Below are 21,497 nucleotides of genomic sequence, written 5' to 3' on the forward strand. Positions count from 1 at the left end.
TCTTCCCTATCTGAATAGCTTCAACTCCCCACTAGTCCTTCACTTGCACTTTACTCATCCACAAATCTTTCATCCTCGCTCAAATTAATGGGGAAATTGTCGCTTTCTCGGTCCGAATCTCTCTCACTTCATGCGGCCATCATTGTAAACAATAGGGAACTTTGCGTATATGTTCAATTAACTACGTCACGCTACTTCCAGTAGGGGCAAGCCTTTTTTTTATCAGATACCAAAAGTTGCAATCTTTATCGTCGTTGTTCTATACTAAATCCTTTCAGCAAAAATATGGCAATATCGCGAAATGATGAAGTATGACACATAGAATAGATCTGCTATCCCCGTTTAAATAAAAAAAATTCATTTCAGTAGGCCTTTAAGAGACATTTATGAGAAATACCTGCAGGATCAACAACACCTTTACCACATGTTCGTAGACTTCAACAAAACCCTTGGCATGCTGTGCTGTGGGCAATCATGAGGAAATATTGCACCGCCCCTAACCTTGTCAGAACCATTCAACAAGCTACCAGCACAGTGCTCTACAGCGGAGCTATCAGAGACTGGTTCAGGACAACGATTGGAGTGCGCCAAGGATGCCTTCTCTCTCCCATTCTCTTTATTGTCTTTCTGGAGCGTATCATGATGGTGCCCTGGCAGATCGTGAGGAAACTGTCAGCATATCCGTTTAGCGGATGACATTGTTGGAGAAGAAAAATAACTTGCCAGCCTAGTTGAATGGCTTGTACTACTTCCCGAGCCTATGGAATGGAAATCCATGCTGAAAAAACTAAATAATGACCAACGACAACAATGGAATCTGCTCAGATATCAAAGTCAATGGACAGGCACTGGACACGGTGTCTAGCTTCAAGTGCCTCAGAGCAAATGTGTCCGATAAAGGATCCAAACGGGAAGTCCTTGCGAGATTGCTCAAACAACTGCTGCCCTGGCAAAACTTAAGCTCATATCGATAGGCAAAAACATCAGTCTGGCATTAAAGGTGAGACTACAGCGCTAACTTGTAATCTCAATCTTTCTATATGTCCGTGAAACTTGGAACCTTTGACAGAGCTGCAGAAGAGAATACAGAGCATGGAGATGAGATGCTACAGAAAACTCATGGGTATCTCTTGCACCCAACATGTCACGGAGGGGCGAGAATTCGTCCATGGAGACCAAAGTGTCTGATACATGCTCACTGAGCCAGGACTCTGTGAAGCTTGTCCATCTCAACGCTCAGTGCTCGATCTGCAATATCGTCTCTTTCTACGCATCTCCTCCGGTCTCTTTACGCAGACTCTAGTGTGGCAGACAGCCATCAGATGGTCTGCAGTGCAAACATGGCCATGGCCAAAACTCCCCCGAGGTGGATCCAAGAGTTCACAAAAAAGACTAAAAAGCAACTGCAAAAGTCACAGTACTGCTCTTAAGAGCCTGAATCAAAAGGCAAAAAATACATGAAAACAAGAAGGAAACTTCAAGAAGGTTCCGCCCTATTGTAGTGAAAAAACCATTGAAAAAAAGCTGTTGCTTAGCAACCCTAAACTATTCAGCAAAACTGTAAGAGGTTAGACACATCTTCAGCGTTTCTGATCACACAAAGTGTGAAAAGCTAACAAAGCTCTGACTGGTGCAAGGTATGACAATTGAAGAAATTGTGAAGGTACCACAGATCCCTTCCCTATCAACATTAAGGGTGTGCTAATATTTTAAGATGGCCGCCGGGTTGCAGTCACACGGCCTGGCAGGTCCTGTGTTCCTGCCACAAAAGCTCTCTAAAAGCGCTATAAGACAACAGCCAACACCATCAACTTGCCTTTTACTTGTTTTTGTATTTGTACATCTACTTTTGAGCTGCACATGTCCACGGAAACAGGCTTAAAACAATGAACAGATCTTCTACCCATCTAAGCAGTCAACACCTTCTCTTCACAAGAGTACTGGATGAAGGCCATGCTAGGCCACCCCCAGGTAATCACGGAAAGACAGACTTGTTTCAACCTTACCTGGGAGTACATCTTTTGATGATATTGCTCTTAGCTAGTGATATTGAAGTGAATCCAAGACCGGTTTTGATGGGAATGCAATCACATTTACCTGTACTTTATTTGCTGCCATGGGCTAAATCCACAATTAGCTTGGCTTCAACCACCTGTCTCAGGGCTACATCCACCTCTAATTGAGCTAAAGCCTCTGGTGCCTGTGCTACAAACTGAGCTACTCTGGCAGTTTGCCGGACCCCAATTATTCCGAACTGGACCGCTTCCGTCTTTATCTGGCCTACATCCACAGCCAGTTGGGCCACAACCATCACCATGTTGACCTCAATTACGGCTGACTGGGTTTCAAACACTGCTAACTGGACCACTACCACCACTACCTGGGCTGCAGACACACATACCTGGGTTACACCCACTGCAATCAGGACTACATTCTTGGTTAATTGTGCGCCTAACTCCACCGACTCCAGCTGGGCTCAGACCGCCGCTACAAGCTGGACTTCGGCCATCACCTACAGAAGCTGGGCTAAGATCGCCACCTGTGCAGGCTGGGCCCCAACTAACATCACGGGTTGGGCTTCGGCCACCACCACTGAGCGGCGTATCCACCGCCACTAAAGCAGTGATGGGACATCCAGCAGAGCCGTGCGCAGGAGCATTGGACTGTGGAGGCACATGCTGTACCTTGGCTACCATTAGAGCAAAAGCTGCACTACAGCCTCAGGTACCTAGGCTACCCCCAAAGCTACCCAAACCACCAATGCTGACATCAAAATCCCTGAACGGCCTTAACCCAGCTATTAGGAAACAACAAAAAATTCACTTTTTTCCAACTCTTAACGATGCACAAATCATTTGGAACCCACAATCTAAACCAAAATGACTTTTATTGGGTCATGTTAACATACACAGAATTATTTTGAAAAACGATCAAATGCAGCATTTATTAAGTGACTCGAATATTGATATATTAGGAATAACAAAAGCTGGTTGACTCATTTATCGCCAGCTGCTGCTATTAATATGCCAGAATACAAATTATTCAGAAGAGATAAAGGGAAAGGCCGAGGTGGGGGATAGTAGTCTATGTTAGGCACACTTTTAAATGTGAATTAATGAAGTGTCCTGCTGAAGTCAATTTGGAATGTATACGTCTGAATGTAACTCTGTCCCCAGCAATGTCATTTACTATTATCTGTAAACATCCACCTCCTGCAAAGGAGATATTGTATGATCAATTTAAGGCACTTTTAAAACATTGTAATCCCAATAGAGAAATAATTTTTATGGGTGACTTGAGTGTTAATTGGTGCAATGAGACAGATAGAAAAAAAAATAAGCAACTTGTGATAAATATAACTTCACAGAGGTTATCCAAGGACCAACAAGACTAACAAGTACACCAAAAACAACAATTGATTTGTGCTCAGTGGCCTTGTGGTTAGAGTGCCCGCCCTGAGACTGGAAGGTTGTGAGTTCAAAGACTTTAAAAATGTGACCCGTTGCCTCCCTGCTTGGCACTCAGCATCAAGGGTTGGAATTGGGGGTTGAATCACAAAAATTACCCCCGAGCGTGGCCACCGCTGCTGCTCACTGCTCCCCTCACCTCCCAGGGGGTGAACATGGGGATGGGTCAAATGCAGAGGATAATTTCACCACACCTAGTGTGTGTGTGGGACTATTGTTGGGACTTTAACTTTAACTTAACTTTATATACAGTACATATATATATATATATATATATATATATATATATATATATATATATATATATATATATATATATATATATATATTGCCAAAAGTATTTGGCCACCCATCCAAATGATCAGAATCAGGTGTCCTAATCACTTGGCCCGGCCACATATGTATGAAATCAAGCACTCAAGGCATGGAGACTGTTTTTACAAACATTTGTGAAAGAATGGGCCGCTCTCAGGAGCTCAGTGATTTCCAGCGTGGAACTGTCATAGAATGCCACCTGTGCAACTGTAGCAGGGACGGGTCTGCAGGGTCCCGACTACGCTGTTCGTGTGTAGTACTCTGTGTTCATTCAATGACATGGGACACGGGGCTGGTTCAACTTCTCACATTCAACTTTATTCCTGCATGACGGTGACATGAAACACAATGTGAGTGCAATGGTCATCTCCTTTCCACATAACTCTTAACACACACAAAAAAATAAAATACATTGAGCATGTAGGCTACAACATGGAGGACACACACACGCATGCACGTGCTCACTCACTCATATACAGGGAAAAGTCTCGGCAAAACAAACTCTCCATCTCTCACTCAAAATGGCTCTTTAAAACACGCCACTATACAAAGACCTACATAAACACATCTCGAAACATTTGCACACCAACATTCTTCCGTTAATTTTGCATTTAAACTCAAGAAATATGATTTGTTAATCCCAAAGCTAAACAACATACCTCTCCCAGTGAAGGGACAACACAGACTGGGGGGAAAGAAAGCTACGCACCGTCATATCCTCAAAATAAAAGCTCAGATTTGTAAAAATAAAAGAAATACAAAAATAAATCCACAAAAACTTGAATTATGTTACTGATAATCCATATTTAAAGTAAAAAGTAACTAAAACACATCATGTGATGGATTTTGGTGAAATTAATAACAATAATATAAAATAAAAAAATACCAAAATATGCTGTTTCCTTTTTCTACCTGTTACACAACAAATCCAGTCGTGAAATTTCCTCGCTCCTAAATATTACAAAGTCAACTGCCAGCTTCTTTATAAGAAAATGGAAGAGTTTGGGAACAACAGCAACTCAGCCACGAAGTGGTAGGCTACGTAAACTGACAGAGAAGGGTCAGCGGATACTGAAGCATATTTAAAAAAAAAAAATTTATTTTTTTTTTCCAAGATGGCGCCGCTGTAGTGGCTGCTGTTGGCAGGAGCTCTGGGCTCTTATGTTAGAGTTAAAGTTAAAGTACCAATGATTGTCACACACACTAGGTGTGGTGAAATTTGTCCTCTGCATTTGACCCATCACCTTGATCACCCCCTGGGAAGTGAGGGGAGCAGTGGGCAGCAGCGGTGCCGCGCCCGGTAATCATTTTTGGTGATTTAACCCCCAATTCCAACCCTTGATGCTGAGTGCCAAGCAGGGAGGTAATGGGTCCCATTTTTATAGTCTTTGGTATGACTCGGCCGGGGTTTGAACTCACAACCTACCGATCTCAGGGCGGACACTCTAACCCAGGGGTCACCAACCTTTTTGAAAGCAAGAGCTACTTCTTGGGTAGTGATTAATGCGAAGGGCTACCAGTTTGATACACACTTCAATAAATTGCCAGAAATAGCCAATTTGCTCAATTTACCTTTAACTCTATGTTATTATTAATAATTAATGATATTTACACTTAATTGAACGATTTAAAAGAGGAGAAAACACGAAAAAAAATGACAATTACATTTTGAAACAGTTTATTTTCAATTTCGACTCTTTAAAATTCAAAATTCAACCGAAAAAAAGAAGAGAAAAACTAGCTAATTCGAATCTTTTTCAAAAAATTAAAAAAAAGAATTTATGGAACAGCATTAGTAATTTTTCCTGATTAAGATTAATTTTAGAACTTTGATTACATGTTTTAAATAGGTTAAAATCCAGTCTCCACTTTGTTAGAATAAATAACAAATTGGACCAAGCTATATTTCTAACAAAGACAAATCATTATTTCTTCTAGATTTTCCAGAACAAAATTTTTAAAAGAAATTCAAAAGACTTTGAAATAAGATTTAAATTTGATTCTACAGATTTTCTAGATTTGAATTATAATCATAATAAGTTTGAAGAAATATTTCACAAATATTCTTCGTTGAAAAAAAAGAAGCTAAAATGAAGAATTAAATTAAAATATATTTATTATTCTTTACAATAAAAAAAATAAATTTACTTGAACATTGATTTAAATTGTCAGGAAAGAAGAGGAAGTAATTTAAAAAGTAAAAAGGTATATGTGTTTAAAAATCCTAAAATAATTTTTAGGTTGTATTTTTTCTCTAAAATTGTCTTTCTAAAAGTTATAAGAAGCAAAGTAAAAAAATTAATACATTTATTTAAACAAGTGAAGACCAAGTCTTTAAAATATTTTCTTGGATTTTCAAATTCTATTTGAGTTTTGTCTCTCTTAGAACTAAAAATGTCAGGCAAAGCGAGACCAGCTTGCTAGTAAATAAATACAATTTAAAAAATATTTGAGCTACTTTTAGAACAGGCCAGCGGGCTACTCATCTGGTCCTTACGGGCTACCTGGTGCCCGCGGGCACCGCGTTGGTGACCCCTGCTCTAACCACTTGGCCACTGAGTAGTGTCATCTTTTGTGTTTCCCTTTTGTTTTCATGTGTTATTATATATATATATATATATATATATATATATATATATATATATATATATATATATATATATATATATATATATATATATATATATATATATATATATATTTGCCTTTTGGTTCGGGACCATTTGGGACTGTGTGACAAGGGGTGGCACTTTCGTGACTTCTGCGGTGCTTTTTTGTGGACTTCTGGATCTGCCTCCCGGGAGCCTTTTGGCCATGGAGACCAGCTGCTGTGTCTCTCACACCAGAGTCCGTTTGGAGAGACTGGAGGAGATGCAGATGAAGAGACAGGGCTGCGGAGCTAGCACTGAGCGCCGGGACGGACAGGCTTCACAGTGTCTTGGCTGAATGAGCAGGTATCGGACACCTCGGTCTACTTAGACACATCCTCGTTCATCGATGCGGACTGGACACTGGCCGAGTTAGTGGGCGGCCAAGAGTGGAGTCGGCTCTCTTGGTTGCTTTGTTGGGACTGCTCCTGTCTCTGGCCATGCTCCCTCCACCCCAGCAGACGATGGCGTGGAACACCGCAGAGGCCACCACAGTGTATATGTTTATTTTACTTTTTATTCATAGCTGTATGTAGAAGTGCCTGGTTGCATCAGCTCTGCTCTTTTAATGTTTTTAATGTCCTTTGTATTCTTTGATGTTTGATGTTTCCCTCGTACACACATTTAAGAGGGATGTGTACTATGGCTATGAGTTGTTTTTCCCTTGGCCTCAGTCTGGACCCCCTCTCCAGGGGCCCAGGCTTAGACTGAATTTATTTTTCTCCCCGCCATTGTTTACCTGTATCTCACCATTTTGTAGGGGCGTCGGAAGTTGGCAGATCCGTCAGCGATCCTGTTCTGTCTCCCTGTAATGTTTGTCTGATCTTGAATGGGATTGTGCTGAAAATGTTAATTTCCCCTCGGGGAATATAATAAAGTATTTCTGATTCTGATTCTGATAGTACAAAGAGTTCGCCGACTTTCTGCACAATCAGTTGCTACAGAGCTCCAACTTCATGTGACCTTCCAATTAGCCCACGTACAGTACGCAGAGAGCTTCATGGAATGGGTTTCCATGGCCGAGCAGCTGCATCTAAGTCCAATGCAAAGCGTTGGACGCAGTGGTGTAAAGCACGTCGCCACTGGACTCTAGAGCAGTGGAGATGTGTTCTCTAGAGTGATGAATCACGCTTTTCCATCTGGCAAACTGATGGATGAGTCTGGGTTTGGAGGTTGCCAGGAGAACGGTACATTTTAGACTGCAGTGTGCCGAGTGTGACATTTGGTGCAGGAGGAATTATGGTGTGGGGTTGTTTTTCAGGAGTGGGCTCGGCCCCTTAGTTCCATGAAAGGAACTTTGAATGCTTCAGGATACCAAAACATTTTGGACAATTCCATGCTCCCAACCTTGTGGGAACAGTTTGGAGCGGGCACCTTCCTCTTCCAACATGATTGTGCACCAGTGCACAAAACAAGGTCCATAAAGACATGGATGACAGAGTCTGGTGTGGATGAACTTGACTGGCCTGCACAGAGTCCTGACCTGAACCCGATAGAATACCTTTGGGATGAATTAGAACGGAGACTGAGAGACAGGCCTTCTCGACCAACATCCGTGTGTGACCTCACCAATGCGCTTTTGGAAAAATGGTCGAAAATTCCTATAAACACACTCCGCAACCTTGTGGACAGCCTTCCCAGAAGAGTTGAAGCTGTAATAGCTGCAAAAAGTCGACCGATATCATATTGAACCCTATTGAAGGAATGGGATGGCACTTCAAGTTCATATGTGAGTCAAGGCAAGTGGCCAAATACTTTTGGCAATATAGTATATATATATATATATATATATATATATATATATATATATATATATATATATATATATATATATATATATATATATATATATATATATATACAAACTATATTGCCAAAAGTATATATATATATTAGGGCTGTGAATCTTTGGGTGTCCCACGATTCGATTCAATATCGATTCTTGGGGTCACGATTCGATTCAAAATAAAAAAAAATTCAATTCAACACGATTCTCGATTCAAAAACGATTTTTTTCCGGATTCAAAACAATTGTCTATTCATTCAATACATTTCAGAAGGATCTACCTCATTCTGCTGACACGCAAGCAGAGTAGTAGATTTTGTATAAAGCTTTTATAATTGTAAACGACAATGTTTTATCAACTTATTGCAATAATGTAAATTTGTTTTAACTATTAAATGAACCAAAAATATGACTTATTTTATCTTTGTGAAAATATTGGACACAGTGTGTTGTCAAGCTTATGAGATGCGATGCAAGTGTAAGCCACTGTGACACTATTGTTCATTTTATTTTATTTTTATAAATGTCTAATGATAATGAGGGATTTTTAATCACTGCTATGTTGAAATTGTAACTAATATTGATACTGTTGTTGATAATATTCATTTTTGTTTCACTACTTTTGGTTTGTTCTGTGTCGTGTTTGTGTCTCCTCTCAATAGCTCTGTTTATTGCAGTTCTGAGTGTTGCTGGGTCGGGTTTGGTTTTTTAATTGGATTATATTGTTATGGTATTGCTGTGTATTGTTTTGTTGGATTGATTAATTTAAAAAAAATAATTTTATAAATAAATAAAAAATCAATTTAAAAAAAAAAGAGAATCGATTCTGAATCGCACAACGTGAGAATTGCGATTCGAATTCAAATCGATTTTTTCCCACACCCCTAATATATATATATATGTATATATATATATATATATATATATATATATATATATATATATATATATATATATATATATATATATATATATATATATATATATATATATATATATATATATATGTATATATATATATATATATATATATGTATGTGTGTGTGGGAAAAATCACAAGACTATTTCATCTCTACAGGCCTGTTTCATGAGGGGTTTCCCTCAATCATCAGGAGATTTTAATAGAAGCATTCACATACCATGGTTTATATAGGGCACAGAACGGGTAGGTACAGGCAGGCGTAGGGGCGTGGTGATTGGCTCATGTGTTACCTAAGAGGTGTTTCCTTCTGTGACGGCATGCTGATACAATTTCGCTGCGCTTGTTGAGGGATGACAGGTCTGGACGGTATATAATAAACAAGTTTCTCTTTTAAGCATAGGTTGCATCTTTTATTACTACTGTTGTAAGGTGTGCTGTATGCAAGAATTTGCCATGTTATTGAATATTCAACATTATTGTCTTTGAGAGTCCAAATGTGTTTGCTGAGTTCCGTAGTGTGCCGCAGGCTTTTGCTACTGAAAGAAGCCTTGTGATTGTTCCATCTGGTTTTGAATTCTCCCTAAGTTAATCCTACATATGTGTCGGATGTGTTAATGTCCTTGCGTGTTACCTTTGCTTGGTAAACGACGGATGGTTGTAAGCACCCCCCGTTGAGAGGGCAATCAGGTTTCTTGCGGCAGTTACAGCCTTTGTCGGTTTTGGAGTCGTTCTGCCTGGTGGTGGACGGCTCCTTTTCAATTGATTTGTTGTGGTTTGAAATGATTTGTCGTATATTGTTCATACAGCTGTAGCTCAATTTAATGTTGTTCTTGTTGAATACTTTTCTTAGGGTGTTGCCTTTGGGGAAGTGTTTGTCGATCAGAGTGAGGAATTTGTGGCCAATATTAGTTGAGACGTTTTTACTGTATGGGGGTTGTACCAGATAATGTTGTTTCGTTTTCTGCTCTTTTTTGGTTGGTTTCCTGGCGTGGGTTCGTAGGTGAGGGTGAAGTTGTATCCGCTTTCATCAAGTGCTTTTTGGTACGGGGGGGTTGCTTTGTCGAATTCAGCTTTGCTAGATGACAGCATCGATAGTCTTTTATTAATTCCGGGAGGTATTCTTTTCGTGGTGGTGGGTGGGTGGTTGCTGTCATGGTGCACGTATTGGAGTGTTGTGTTGGGTTTCGTGAATGGTTGGTAGCTGTTATTCCTCAGGTTGAAAGTGACGTAGAGGAAGTTGACGGTTTGCTTGTTGGCTTCAATCGTGATCCGTAGGCCGTTCTCTTTGAAGATTTGGCATATGCGCTTCTTGGTATTCTCGCTGCTCCTTGGCGAGGCACGACACACTGCCAGTCCGTCATCACGGTAAATACCAAGGTTCAGGTTGAGGCTAGCGAGCTGGGAGAGGAGGAAACTCCCAACGAGTTTGCACGTTTCTGCCCCGTCAAAAACTCCCCATAGTGACGTCGAATGTTGAATTGTTCTTTTTTTGCCATGGTGTACCGTTGCGGATGAGTATGGAGTTCTTTGCGTGGATGATGATGTTTCTTTTGTTGCCTGTGATTGAGTCGTAGTCCAAGGCGAAGTCTAGTGCTTGAGTCAGTAGGTCTTCCGTGATGGAAGGGTAAAATTCTTCGACATCGAAGGAGATAAAGTTGTGCTGTTGTTTGTCTTGGATGTTGCTAAACCATTTGATTATTAGTGTTCCGTCTTTTCTATGAGCCTTAGCTCATCCCTCAACAAGCGCAGCGAAATTGTATCAGCATGCCGTCACAGAAGGAAACACCTCCTAGGTAACACATGAGCCAATCACCACGCCCCTACGCCTGCCTGTACCTACCCGTTCTGTGCCCTATATAAACCATGGTATGTGAATGCTTCTATTAAAATCTCCTGATGATTGAGGGAAACCCCTCATGAAACAGGCCTGTAGAGATGAAATAGTCTTGTGATTTTTCCCACACATACATATTACGCTCTACCACGGTATAGAGCACTATTTTTTGGCCGCCGATAAAACCACACATTTCTACAGAATGGACATACAAGAACATAACACTTTACTGGACAGAAGCATCACCAAATCATACAAAGAAGCACAACCCAACACTTTACAGAACATCCATCTGGAAAACAAACTGATCGCGGCTGAACTGGACATTGAGGACAGGGTGGACGCTACAGCCAACAAGGAAGCCTTCATCACATTGAAGGACCACAAACCCAACTTCGCAAATAACCCATCATGCCGACTAATAAACCCAACTAAATCCGAAATAGGAAAAATCAGCAAAATAATCCTGGACAGAATCAACACAAAAATCACGGACAAAACACCATTCAACCAATGGAGAAATACAGCAGCAATAATCAAATGGTTTAGCAACATCCAAGACAAACAACAGCACAACTTTATCTCCTTCGATGTCGAAGAATTTTACCCTTCCATCACGCAAGACCTACTGACTCAAGCACTAGACTTCGCCTCGGACTACGACTCAATCACAGGCAACGAAAGAAACATCATCATCCACGCAAAGAACTTCATACTCATCCGCAACGGTACACCATGGCAAAAAAAGAACAATTCAACATTACTCCTTTTTTGAGATTAAATTCATGCTTACCTGGGCTACACCTGTTGTCTGTGCATCTTGGAATTCCTGACAGACAGAAGCTAACAGCTTTCTTACTCCAACAATTTTCAAAATTACTGAAAAAAATATTTAACTGTAGAGATAATTGTTAAACAACTATCTCTTTCCTCTAATAATAATGGATTAGATAGGCTTTAACCTCCAAATTCCCCCCCTCCCGAAGACGAGAGGTACAAGCAATAGAAAATGGATTGATAGATGAATAGTTAGATTGATAGTTACAATCAGTGTAATTTTCTCTAGTATAATCAAACACCAATCATGTGACCAAGCAGATCATGTGACCTAAGTGATCTGGAGTTCCTGGATGAAGAGTTCCACCAAAGTCTGCAGTGGATGAAGGATAACGACATCGAGGACATGCTGGACCTGACCTTCACTGTCAACGAGGAGGTCTTTGGACAGGTCATTAGGTCACACACTCATGGACATTGATAATTATATTTTACCATTAGTATGCATGGGTGTATCTGCAGATCACAGAGCGAGAGCTCAAGCCGGGTGGGGCGAGTATTCCTGTGTCGGAGAAGAACAAGAAGGAGTACATCGAGTGTATGGTCAAGTGGCGCATTGAGAGGGGCGTGGCTCAGCAGACCGAGAGTCTGGTTCGGGGCTTCTATGAGGTACTGGTCATCATAGTCACAGTACATCTCCTTCTTGTCATATAATATGAAATCACTGATACTGTACACAAATCATACCACAGATGTCACACAATTTCAGGCTTGCATGTGACATAATGTCTGAACGCCATGTTCTCAGACTCAAGCACAGGTTGTGCAAACAAGCATTTCCGAACAAGTGAAAATATTGCCTACAGGCTGGGTTCTCGATAATAATCATAAATAATCATAATCAAATCATAAATATAAAAAGAGTTGAACTGTGTGCGCAAGAGTTTGGCAGACACTGTGCTGACTGTGCGAGTGTGAGTTGGGGCTAAAAGTGGCTCTTGAATGTGTGTTTATGTTCACTAAGTATCTGTTACCGCTTGTTCATAAAGCGTCAGATAGAGCATCTCCAACTGTGTCACTCATTCTCCACTGCTGGCTTTAAACCCACTGTCCAACAGCATTGGGAAGAGAGGATGATCGGTGGCCTCAGCGCTCGAATGCAGATAGAAAAAGGATCTGAACAGTGTGCTAAAAATATGCCAGAAGCAGCTTGTGTCAAGCTGGCGCCTGCATTTTTGCCCAAACAGACAACAAGTCCACCATTAGGTATATCACAACGCAGCAGCAGGAGTGCTGTCGCCGAATGTAAGCAAACATAATCGGTGCCCATGAGCTTTGGTGCGACGCAATGAGAACTCTAAGGTTTTCGAGAAAAGGAAGCAGGGAAGCTACATAGAACACAATTTGAGCTTTTTGGCTAATAAAGTAGGCTGGACTGAGGTGGTGAGAGATGTGCAGTTGGCTTTATCACTGACGGAAGAAGCCGTATCCTATTTGCTCCTGTTGAACCCAGAAGAGAGACTTGATTACAGTGCGCTGGTGGTTGCACTGCATAGGCGTTTTGGGGACTAGAGAAATGTTTCGCGCTGTGAGTCCAAACACTGTGACTGGCAGCCGAGTGAGTCGTCCCACTGCCTTGCTCATGGGATCGAAAGGCTGGGTCGGCATGCCTATGTCGGCATACCGAACGCAATTCTTAATTAATTAATACGTGATCAATGCATCCAAACTCTTAAACGGGATGAACTGCACTTTCACATTCAGCTCGCCCACCCCAAAACCCTGCCAGATGCGCTCAAACTCGCCATGGAGAGAGAAAGATCGCCACCAGGGAGCCGCTATAAAATAAAAATATGTTGGTAGAGGAGCTTGTATTTGCACAACAAACCCACTAAGCCCAGGAATAGGAAAAGAAAGGGACAAGTTCCCACCTTGCTCTCTGCTTGGTGTGTGGACAACCTAGCCGACTGCTGCGGCACAGCCCACGAAGGAATGACCAGAGAGCAGGGAAACAGGAGAGGGTCTGTATAGCTCAGACGACACGGTCCCCTTCAGCCAATTACTAAGAACTGTAGCCTTCGAAAGACTGCTCTGAGGCTGAGAAGGGGGTGGAGCCAGGAAACACACCTGTGGGGAATTTAGCAGTTAGGCTTTCTTAAGCCTTACTGCAGTGAGCTTGGTTGTGATTCTTTTTTCTCTGCATTGGTCATATTTGTACGCCTGGGTACCTTGCTTAACGCATTGTGCTTTCTCCGATTCTCCTGGCTCCTTGCTCCTGGCCGTGCAAGTTTCTATTTGCTGTCCTGAATCGTTTGTAAGTACTATTTTTAGTTGTACTTTGTTTTATGTTGTTACTTTGTCCTGGCATTTTGCCACACTTTTTGCTTTGCCTTTTGTTCTAGTATTACATTGTTTTTGACTGGACTAGCTTGGTGCTCAGGTTTTGTTTCATCTGATTTTTTTAATTCCTCCTCTGATGAACTTATAAATAAAACTTTGTTTTCGAACCAGTCATTATCTGCTATGCATCTTGGGTTCCTGCCATACACTGCCTAACAGAGAGAACCACCATGCAGGGAACCCACCGAGGCAGAAAGATGGCAAAAGGCCTTAAGTGCACATGGGCAGATGTTAACATATCATAATGAGGCCATCCAAGACCTCACAAGCATGGTGCACACGCTATCAGCTAACCTTGAGGAAAAGGCGTCCCAGGTAGCTGCATCTGCTGCTGAAAGGGAGTCCTTACATGGAACGTTGCTCTCAAGGCCTGTTCTGTCACACTCACATGAACCCATGATATCTTCCCCCGAGAGGTTCAGGGGTAACTTTGGTGAATGTAACTCCTTTATTCACCACTGTCAATTAGTGTTTGACCTGCAGCCATCAACCCACAGCTCTGACCGACCTTGTGTGGCCTACCTGGTGAGCCTCCTGGCAGGTAGCGCTACAGCATGGGCTGTGACCATCTTTGCCAATCATCCTGAGCTTCAGGACAGAGAGGCCAAAGACAGACTCATTAGGCTCAAACAAGACAGGGAGTCTGTGACCGAACACGCCATCACGTTCCGGATCCTGGCAGCTGAGAGTGGATGGGTTGAGCGTGCTCTGTGATCTATATTACTAGGGAAACACAGGAACTCTAGGGGAAAGGAGAATTGCAGTAAGAATACAAGAGTTGAACTGCACCAAAAGAGGGGAACTGAGAATACAAACCACTATGTGGCAGCAGGAGGTGATAAGCTGATCAGGCCATACAGCTGGACAACCGCCTTCGCGAGCGTTCTCGTGGGAGGGCTGCGGAGCATGGGCTTTCTGCCACCCCAGGGATTACTGCTGAAGCCTCAACTGCTGGAACTCTGATGAGTGAAACCTCATCACCAAGGGATGTTGACGAGGCTATGCAGCTGGGAGGTAAAAGACTCTCACCAGCCGAATGCATTGTGGACAGGTGGTTCAGCTCATTCCTCGTTGCCCCGTAAAGCTAAAGCCAAGTCAACCTTCTGACAAGCAAAAACTTGCCCTGAGACATTCTGCGACAGACGTCCCTCTGGGTCGGCTCCAATTTGAAGGTACTTTGCTGTGGTAAGGGGGTTCTACAAATGTAATTTCTCTGATTGACTCTGGGCCGGATGGGTGTTTTATAGACTAGGATTTTGTTAGTGAACATAAGATTCTTACTGTTCAGTTCAGTGTTGCTAAGATAGATGGCAAGGTAAAAGCCCATATAACTCATCAGACTTGTTCGTTGTCCCTTATCCTTGCCGGTAGTCACCGGGAGATAATCACATTTTATGTCATACCTTCTCAAAACGCTCCTTTAGTATTGGGGCTCACCTGGTTTAAACTTCAGTGCCCTGTTATCAAGTAGTCTAAAATTACTATAACTGACTGCAGTCTTTCTTCTTATGCGTGCTGTTTTCAGGCGGCTTGTCCTCCACTTAAGTTAAGTTAGTTTAAGTACCAATGATCGTCACACACACTAGGTGTGGTGAAATTTGTCCTCTGCATTTGACCCATCCTCATGTTCACCCTCTGGAAGGGGAGGGGAGCAGTGGGCAGCAGCGGTGGCCGCGCCCGGGAATCATTTTGGTGATTTAACCCCCAATTCCAACCCTTGATGCTGAGTGCCAAGCAGGGAGGTAATGGGTCCCATTTTTTATAGTCTTTGGTATGACTCAGCTGGGGTTTGAACTCACAACCTACACTCTAACCACTAGGCCACTGAGTAGGCTTCCACCGGCTGCCATATCTAGTAGCAAAGAGATAAGTCTATCATCTGTTTCGAGGGAATATCATGATCTTGCTGAGGGCTTTTGTAAGGATCCGCACTGTCACTACCCCCACATAGGCCTATGATTGCGCTATTGACCTGTTACTGGAGGCACCACTACCTTCTGCTCGATTTTTTAATATTTTTCTCCCAGAAATACACGTCGCGGAAGACTATATCTTCAACTCGTTAGCTGCGAGACTTATACGGCCGTCCTCATCTTCTTTTGGTGCCGGATTCTTCTTTGTGAAAAAGAAGGACGGCTTACTCCACCCTTGTATTGACTATAGAGCTCTTAATATAATCACAGTTAAAAATAAGTATTCCCTGCCTCTTATGGGGACTGTTTTTACGCCACTGCATTCAGCCACATTCTTTTCTGCTTTTCATCTGGTTCGCATAAGAGAGGGCGATGAGTGGAAGACAGCGTTTAATACCCCTGTGGGTCATTTTGAATACCTAGTGATGCCTTTCGGACTAACCAATGCGCCGGCCACAGTTCAGAGTTTGATCAATGATGTGTATGTTTTATGTCTGTGTGTCTGGATGACACCCAGTTTTTTTTGTCGTCACGTTCAGAACATATTTAACGTGCGCCTGGTGTTGCAACAGCTTTTAAATAATGGCCTATTTTTAAAAGCGGAGAAGTGCGCATTTCATTTGGATTTGGTTACCTTTTTGAGGTATATTGTAGAGAATGGACCCTGCCAAAATTCAAGCTGTGGTAGATTGGCCTCGGCCAACTTCCTGGAAACTCCAACTAAGTATTTTGGGGTTCATTAATTTTTATAGGCGATTCATTCGTAAATATAGCCACATTGCTGGACCGCTTATGTTGTACCTAATATGGGCTGAGGTGCTCGACTGGGGTCACTGGTCGAAGCTACCCTGTCATCCAGGACTTCGGCAAACTCTTTTCCTGTTGTCGAAGCGCTTCTGGTGGCCTACCATCGCCAAGGACGCCAAGCAGTTTGTGGTAGCCAGCTCTGTTTTCGCCTGGAATAAGTCGTTACATTAAGCCCCTGCAGGTCTGCTCCGACCTCTCCCCATACCATCGAGACTTTGGTCCCACATCTCTATGGACTTTGTGACTGGATTACCTGTTTCTAATCACTACACAACAGTCCTCACCGTTGTGGACCGTTTAAGATGGAACACTTTATTCCATTGGTTAAGCTACCTTCAGCATTAGAGACTGCTGAGCTACTTATCCTCCAAGTGGTCAGACTTCACAACATCCCGATGGAAATCGTCTCAGGCAGAGATGGATGGATGCAGTTGGGCAGATGTGCAGTATGGAGAGCTTTCTGCAGGGAGTTGGGGCGTCATCCAGTTTCTCGTCAGGGTACCATCCATAGAATAATGGACAATCTGAACGGAATAATCAGGACGGGAGGCTGCCATCAGGTGTAACTGTCATCAGGACCCAGGAAAGTGGGCACTGCAACTTCTTTGGATTGAGTATGTCCATAACACTCTCGTTAGCTCAGCCACTGGGATGTCACCCTTCTGCGCAGCCTACAGGTTCCAGCCTACTGCCCTCCCGTCATTGAAGACGAGTGTTGCTGTACCTTTGGTGAAGCAACATGCTCGACAGGCATCTTGGTGCAACGCCCGGGCGGCTTTGGGACGCACTGCTGAGCGTAACCAGCGGATGGCAAACCGCCATTGCACACAAGCTCCCACTTATGTTTCTGGTCAAAAGGTGTGGCTGTCCTCCAAAGACTTACCTCTTGCAGTTTCATCTAAGAAGCGTCCTCCCCATTTTGTTGGTAACTACATGATAGAGCGCATCATTAACCCTGGTGTGGTTAGACTTAATTTGACTGCTTCGCTCAACCTCCACCCCACTTACCATGTGTCCAAGCTCAAGCCTTTAGAGACCAGCTCCTTAGCCCTTCTGTCGTGCCTCCTCCTCCGCCTAAGCTTATCGACGGCCATCCAGCGTTTAATGTGAGCGCTATAATTAACTCGAGGTGACACGGGAGCGGGTTTCTGTATTTGGTCGATTGGGCCTAAAGATCGCTCCTGGATTTCGACAAAGCTCATTCTTGAGCCCTCTCTTATTCAAGATTTTCACACCACATTTCCCGATAAGCCAGGTGGGCCACCATATTGACTACCAAGGGGCAGTTGTTAGGGAGGAGGTACTGTTGGGTTTTGGGAATTATGTTTGGGTCCTTCTTTCTTTTCTATGTTTTGCTTGGCAGTTGAGTTGTTTTCCCCCATTGTTCTGTTAACCTCTACCCTGCTTTTCAGATTGCTGTGAGGCTGACATGAGAGCGGAGCCAGGAGACACACCTGTGGAGAATTTAGCAATTAGGCCTTCTTAAGCCTTGCTGCAGTGAGCTTGAATGTGGTTCTTTTTTCTCTGAATTAGTCATCTATGTACGCCCGGAAATCTTGCTTATTGCATTCTATTTTCTCCAGTTCTCCTGGCTCCTTGCTTCTAGCCGTGCAAGTTTCTGTTTGTTGTCCTGATTCATTTGTAAGTACAATTTTTGTTGTACTTTGTTGTATGTTGTTACTTTGTCCTGGTTGTCTGCCACGCATTTTGTTGTTACTTTTTTGGAATACTTTTTCAAGCATTTTTGCTTTGTCTTTTGTTCTAGTATTACATTGTTTTTGACTGGACTATCTTGGTGCTCGGTTTTTGTTTTATTGATTTTTTTCCCATTCCTTCTCTGATGAACTTGTAAAAAAAACTTTGTTTTTTAAACCAGTCACTATTTGCCTCACATATTGGGTTCCTGCCATACTAGTATAGTAATAGTATTAAATTGTTTACGTCTATGAAATCATGTTAGTATGGATGTTCGTGTCTGTATGTTGTCAGGTGGTGGATGTGCGGCTAGTGTCTGTGTTCGATGCCAGGGAGTTGGAGTTGGTGATGGCTGGAACTGCAGAAATTGACCTGACAGACTGGAGGAACAACACGGAGTACAGAGGAGGTACGTTTAACAGCATGTGTATATATTTTGTTTATTAGGGCAACATATTGGGATGGACATCAAGTCAAGTTATTACTTGTAAATGTTTAGAATTTTTTTAACATTGTAAATTATGCGTTATGATTGTGTAATCATATTGTTATGATTGTGTAATCATATTGTTATGATGAATAATTATATTAATGGTGTGACGTAACACACTGTATTTCTGCTTTTCTTAACTGTGATTTTGTTCAACTCTAGCATTTGTTGTACACCTTTGACCTCCTACCAGTGTGTGCATATTTGCATCTATTTTCCATGTAATATTTATACACATATATATGTTTATATGTGTGTGTGTGTGTGTATATACATGTATATATGTATGTATGTATGTATATATATATATATATATATATATATATATATATATATATATATATATATATATATATATATATATGTATATATATGTATATATATGTATAAATGCATATATATACACTGAACACAAATATAAACGCAACACTTTTGTCTTTGCTCCCAAGTCTGACATCTAAAACTTTTGCTATACCTGTATACACAAAATACCTATTACTCTCAAATATTGTTCACAAATCTGTCTAAATCTGTGTTAGTGAGCATTTCTTCTTTGCGGAGATAATCCATCCCACTTCACAGGTGTGGCAAATCAAGATGCTGATTAAACAGCATGATTATTCACAGGTGTCCCTTAGGTTGCCCACAAAAAAGTCCACTCTGAAATCTGTAGTTTTATCACACAGCACATAGCCACAGTTTTGAGGGAGCATGCAGTTCCCGGTCCACCAGAGCTGTTGCCGTGAATTGAATGTTCATTTCTCTACCATAAGCCTTCTCCAAAGGCGTTTCAGAGAATTTGGCAGTACATCCAACTGGCCTCACAACTTCACACCATATACTGTGTAACCACACCAGCCCAGGACCTCCACATTCAGCAGGTGCACCTCCATGATTGTCTGAGACTAGCCACCCAGACAGCTGCTGCAACAATTGGTTTAAATAACCAAAGATTTTCTGCACATACTTTGAGAAACCATCTCAGGGAAGCTCATCTGCATGCTCGTCGTCCTCATCGGGGTCTCGATCTGACTGCAGTTCGTCGTTGTAACCGACTTGGGTGGGCAAATCCTCACATTCGATGGCGTCTGGCACATTGGAGAGGTGTTCTGTTCATGGATTAATCCCGGTTATCACCGTCCAGGGATTCACTGCGTATGTGGCGTCATGTGAGAAAGCAGTTTGCTGATGTCACGTTGTGAATCGAGTGGCCCATGGTGGGGGTTGGGTTATGGTATGGGCAGGCGTATGTTATGTATGCACTTTGTGTGTGCATTTTGACACACTCAACATCAACTTGTGAGTAACTTCTGATGTATTTAGTAGCTATTTTTAATGGTTCTTTGACTACAGTTGTAGTTGATGTGAGCGTGCGTGTTCAAAACATAAAAATCGTATACAATTTATTGCAACATTTTTTCTCTAGTTAGAAAAGGGAATCTTGGAGGTTGAAATGTGAACATTTCTACTGACAGAAATGATAGAACATGTTATAAATTTTATTTTTACTAGTTTGAAAGTAATCATTGAAGATATATGCTGTCTTGTCTGACGACATTTGTCACTTTTTATAGTCAGTACGTTTCTACGCACTAATTTAGTCTGATTTGTCAAATAATTCAGTTTCTTCTATTTTTACAGCTACTTGTGAAGTTGTAGTTTGCATGCTCTTTTCTCTAATGTGACTGTTGGCCATACGCAGTGAGCCTCTCCTACACTTGAGGGCGATTGTGGTCATTTCAGGTTGTTAGCTATGTCGAAATGTAAATACAGTAGAAGAAGAGAATGCCACATGCTAATAAGCTAGCAATAGTAACTTTCAAGCTCCGGATCTGACAGATAAGTACTTTCCAGTGCTATTTGGTGTTATTTGTAATGTTTTAATGTGTTTAAATGAGATGTGGTTATTAAAATTCTCAGAAATTTAAATAGCTGGGATGTGTTGGCGTCCATCCATTTACCATCCATTGTCTACCGCTTGTCCTTTTCTGGGTCACGGGGGGTGCTGGAGCCTATCTCAGCTGCATTCGGGCGGTAGGCGGGGTACATCCTGGACAAGTCGCCACCTCATCACAGATAGACAGACAACATTCACACTCACATTCACACATTAGGGACCATTTTTTTAGTGTTGCCAATCAACATATCCCCAGGCGCATGTTTTTGGAAATAACATGTTGGCGTCATGTCACGTAATTAAAGTGTCTCATTTTGGGAACATTCTGACACCAGTTAAACAAATAGGTTTTTATTTTATCGTACCACTGGCCAGTGTTAATTTTCAGAGCATTTTTAAATTTAGTATTAGTCATAGTCTTTTGACAAAAATGTATTTTAGTTTTAGTCACATTTTAGTCATGTAAATTATTAAGTTTTAGTCTACTTTTAAAATCCGCCTTTTAAATTCTTCAACATTTTAGCCAACTAAAATTGCAGTCAATTT

The 21,497-nt window shown here is 41.9% G+C and overlaps 1 protein-coding gene across 11 annotated transcripts in view; it reads left to right on the forward strand.

Annotated features, from left to right (window-relative positions):
• Positions 1-21,497, forward strand: part of hecw2a (HECT, C2 and WW domain containing E3 ubiquitin protein ligase 2a) — a 304,402-nt gene that overhangs the window by 239,108 nt on the left and 43,797 nt on the right. For 10 of the 11 annotated variants that reach the window (XR_009828322.1, XR_009828323.1, XM_062067818.1 and 7 more), the window contains 3 exons: positions 12,071-12,200; positions 12,272-12,418; positions 18,859-18,973. Coding sequence is in view for 9 of the 11 variants with exons in the window: in XM_062067818.1 (XP_061923802.1) it covers positions 12,071-12,200; positions 12,272-12,418; positions 18,859-18,973 (392 nt within the window). In the remaining 2 variants the exon portion in view is untranslated. The remainder of the gene's footprint in view (positions 1-12,070; positions 12,201-12,271; positions 12,419-18,858; positions 18,974-21,497) is intronic. The other variant, XM_062067816.1, reaches the window with a different exon arrangement.

The sequence above is a fragment of the Entelurus aequoreus genome, linkage group LG13, assembly GCF_033978785.1.
Source record: "Entelurus aequoreus isolate RoL-2023_Sb linkage group LG13, RoL_Eaeq_v1.1, whole genome shotgun sequence".
Lineage (NCBI taxonomy): Eukaryota > Metazoa > Chordata > Actinopteri > Syngnathiformes > Syngnathidae > Entelurus > Entelurus aequoreus.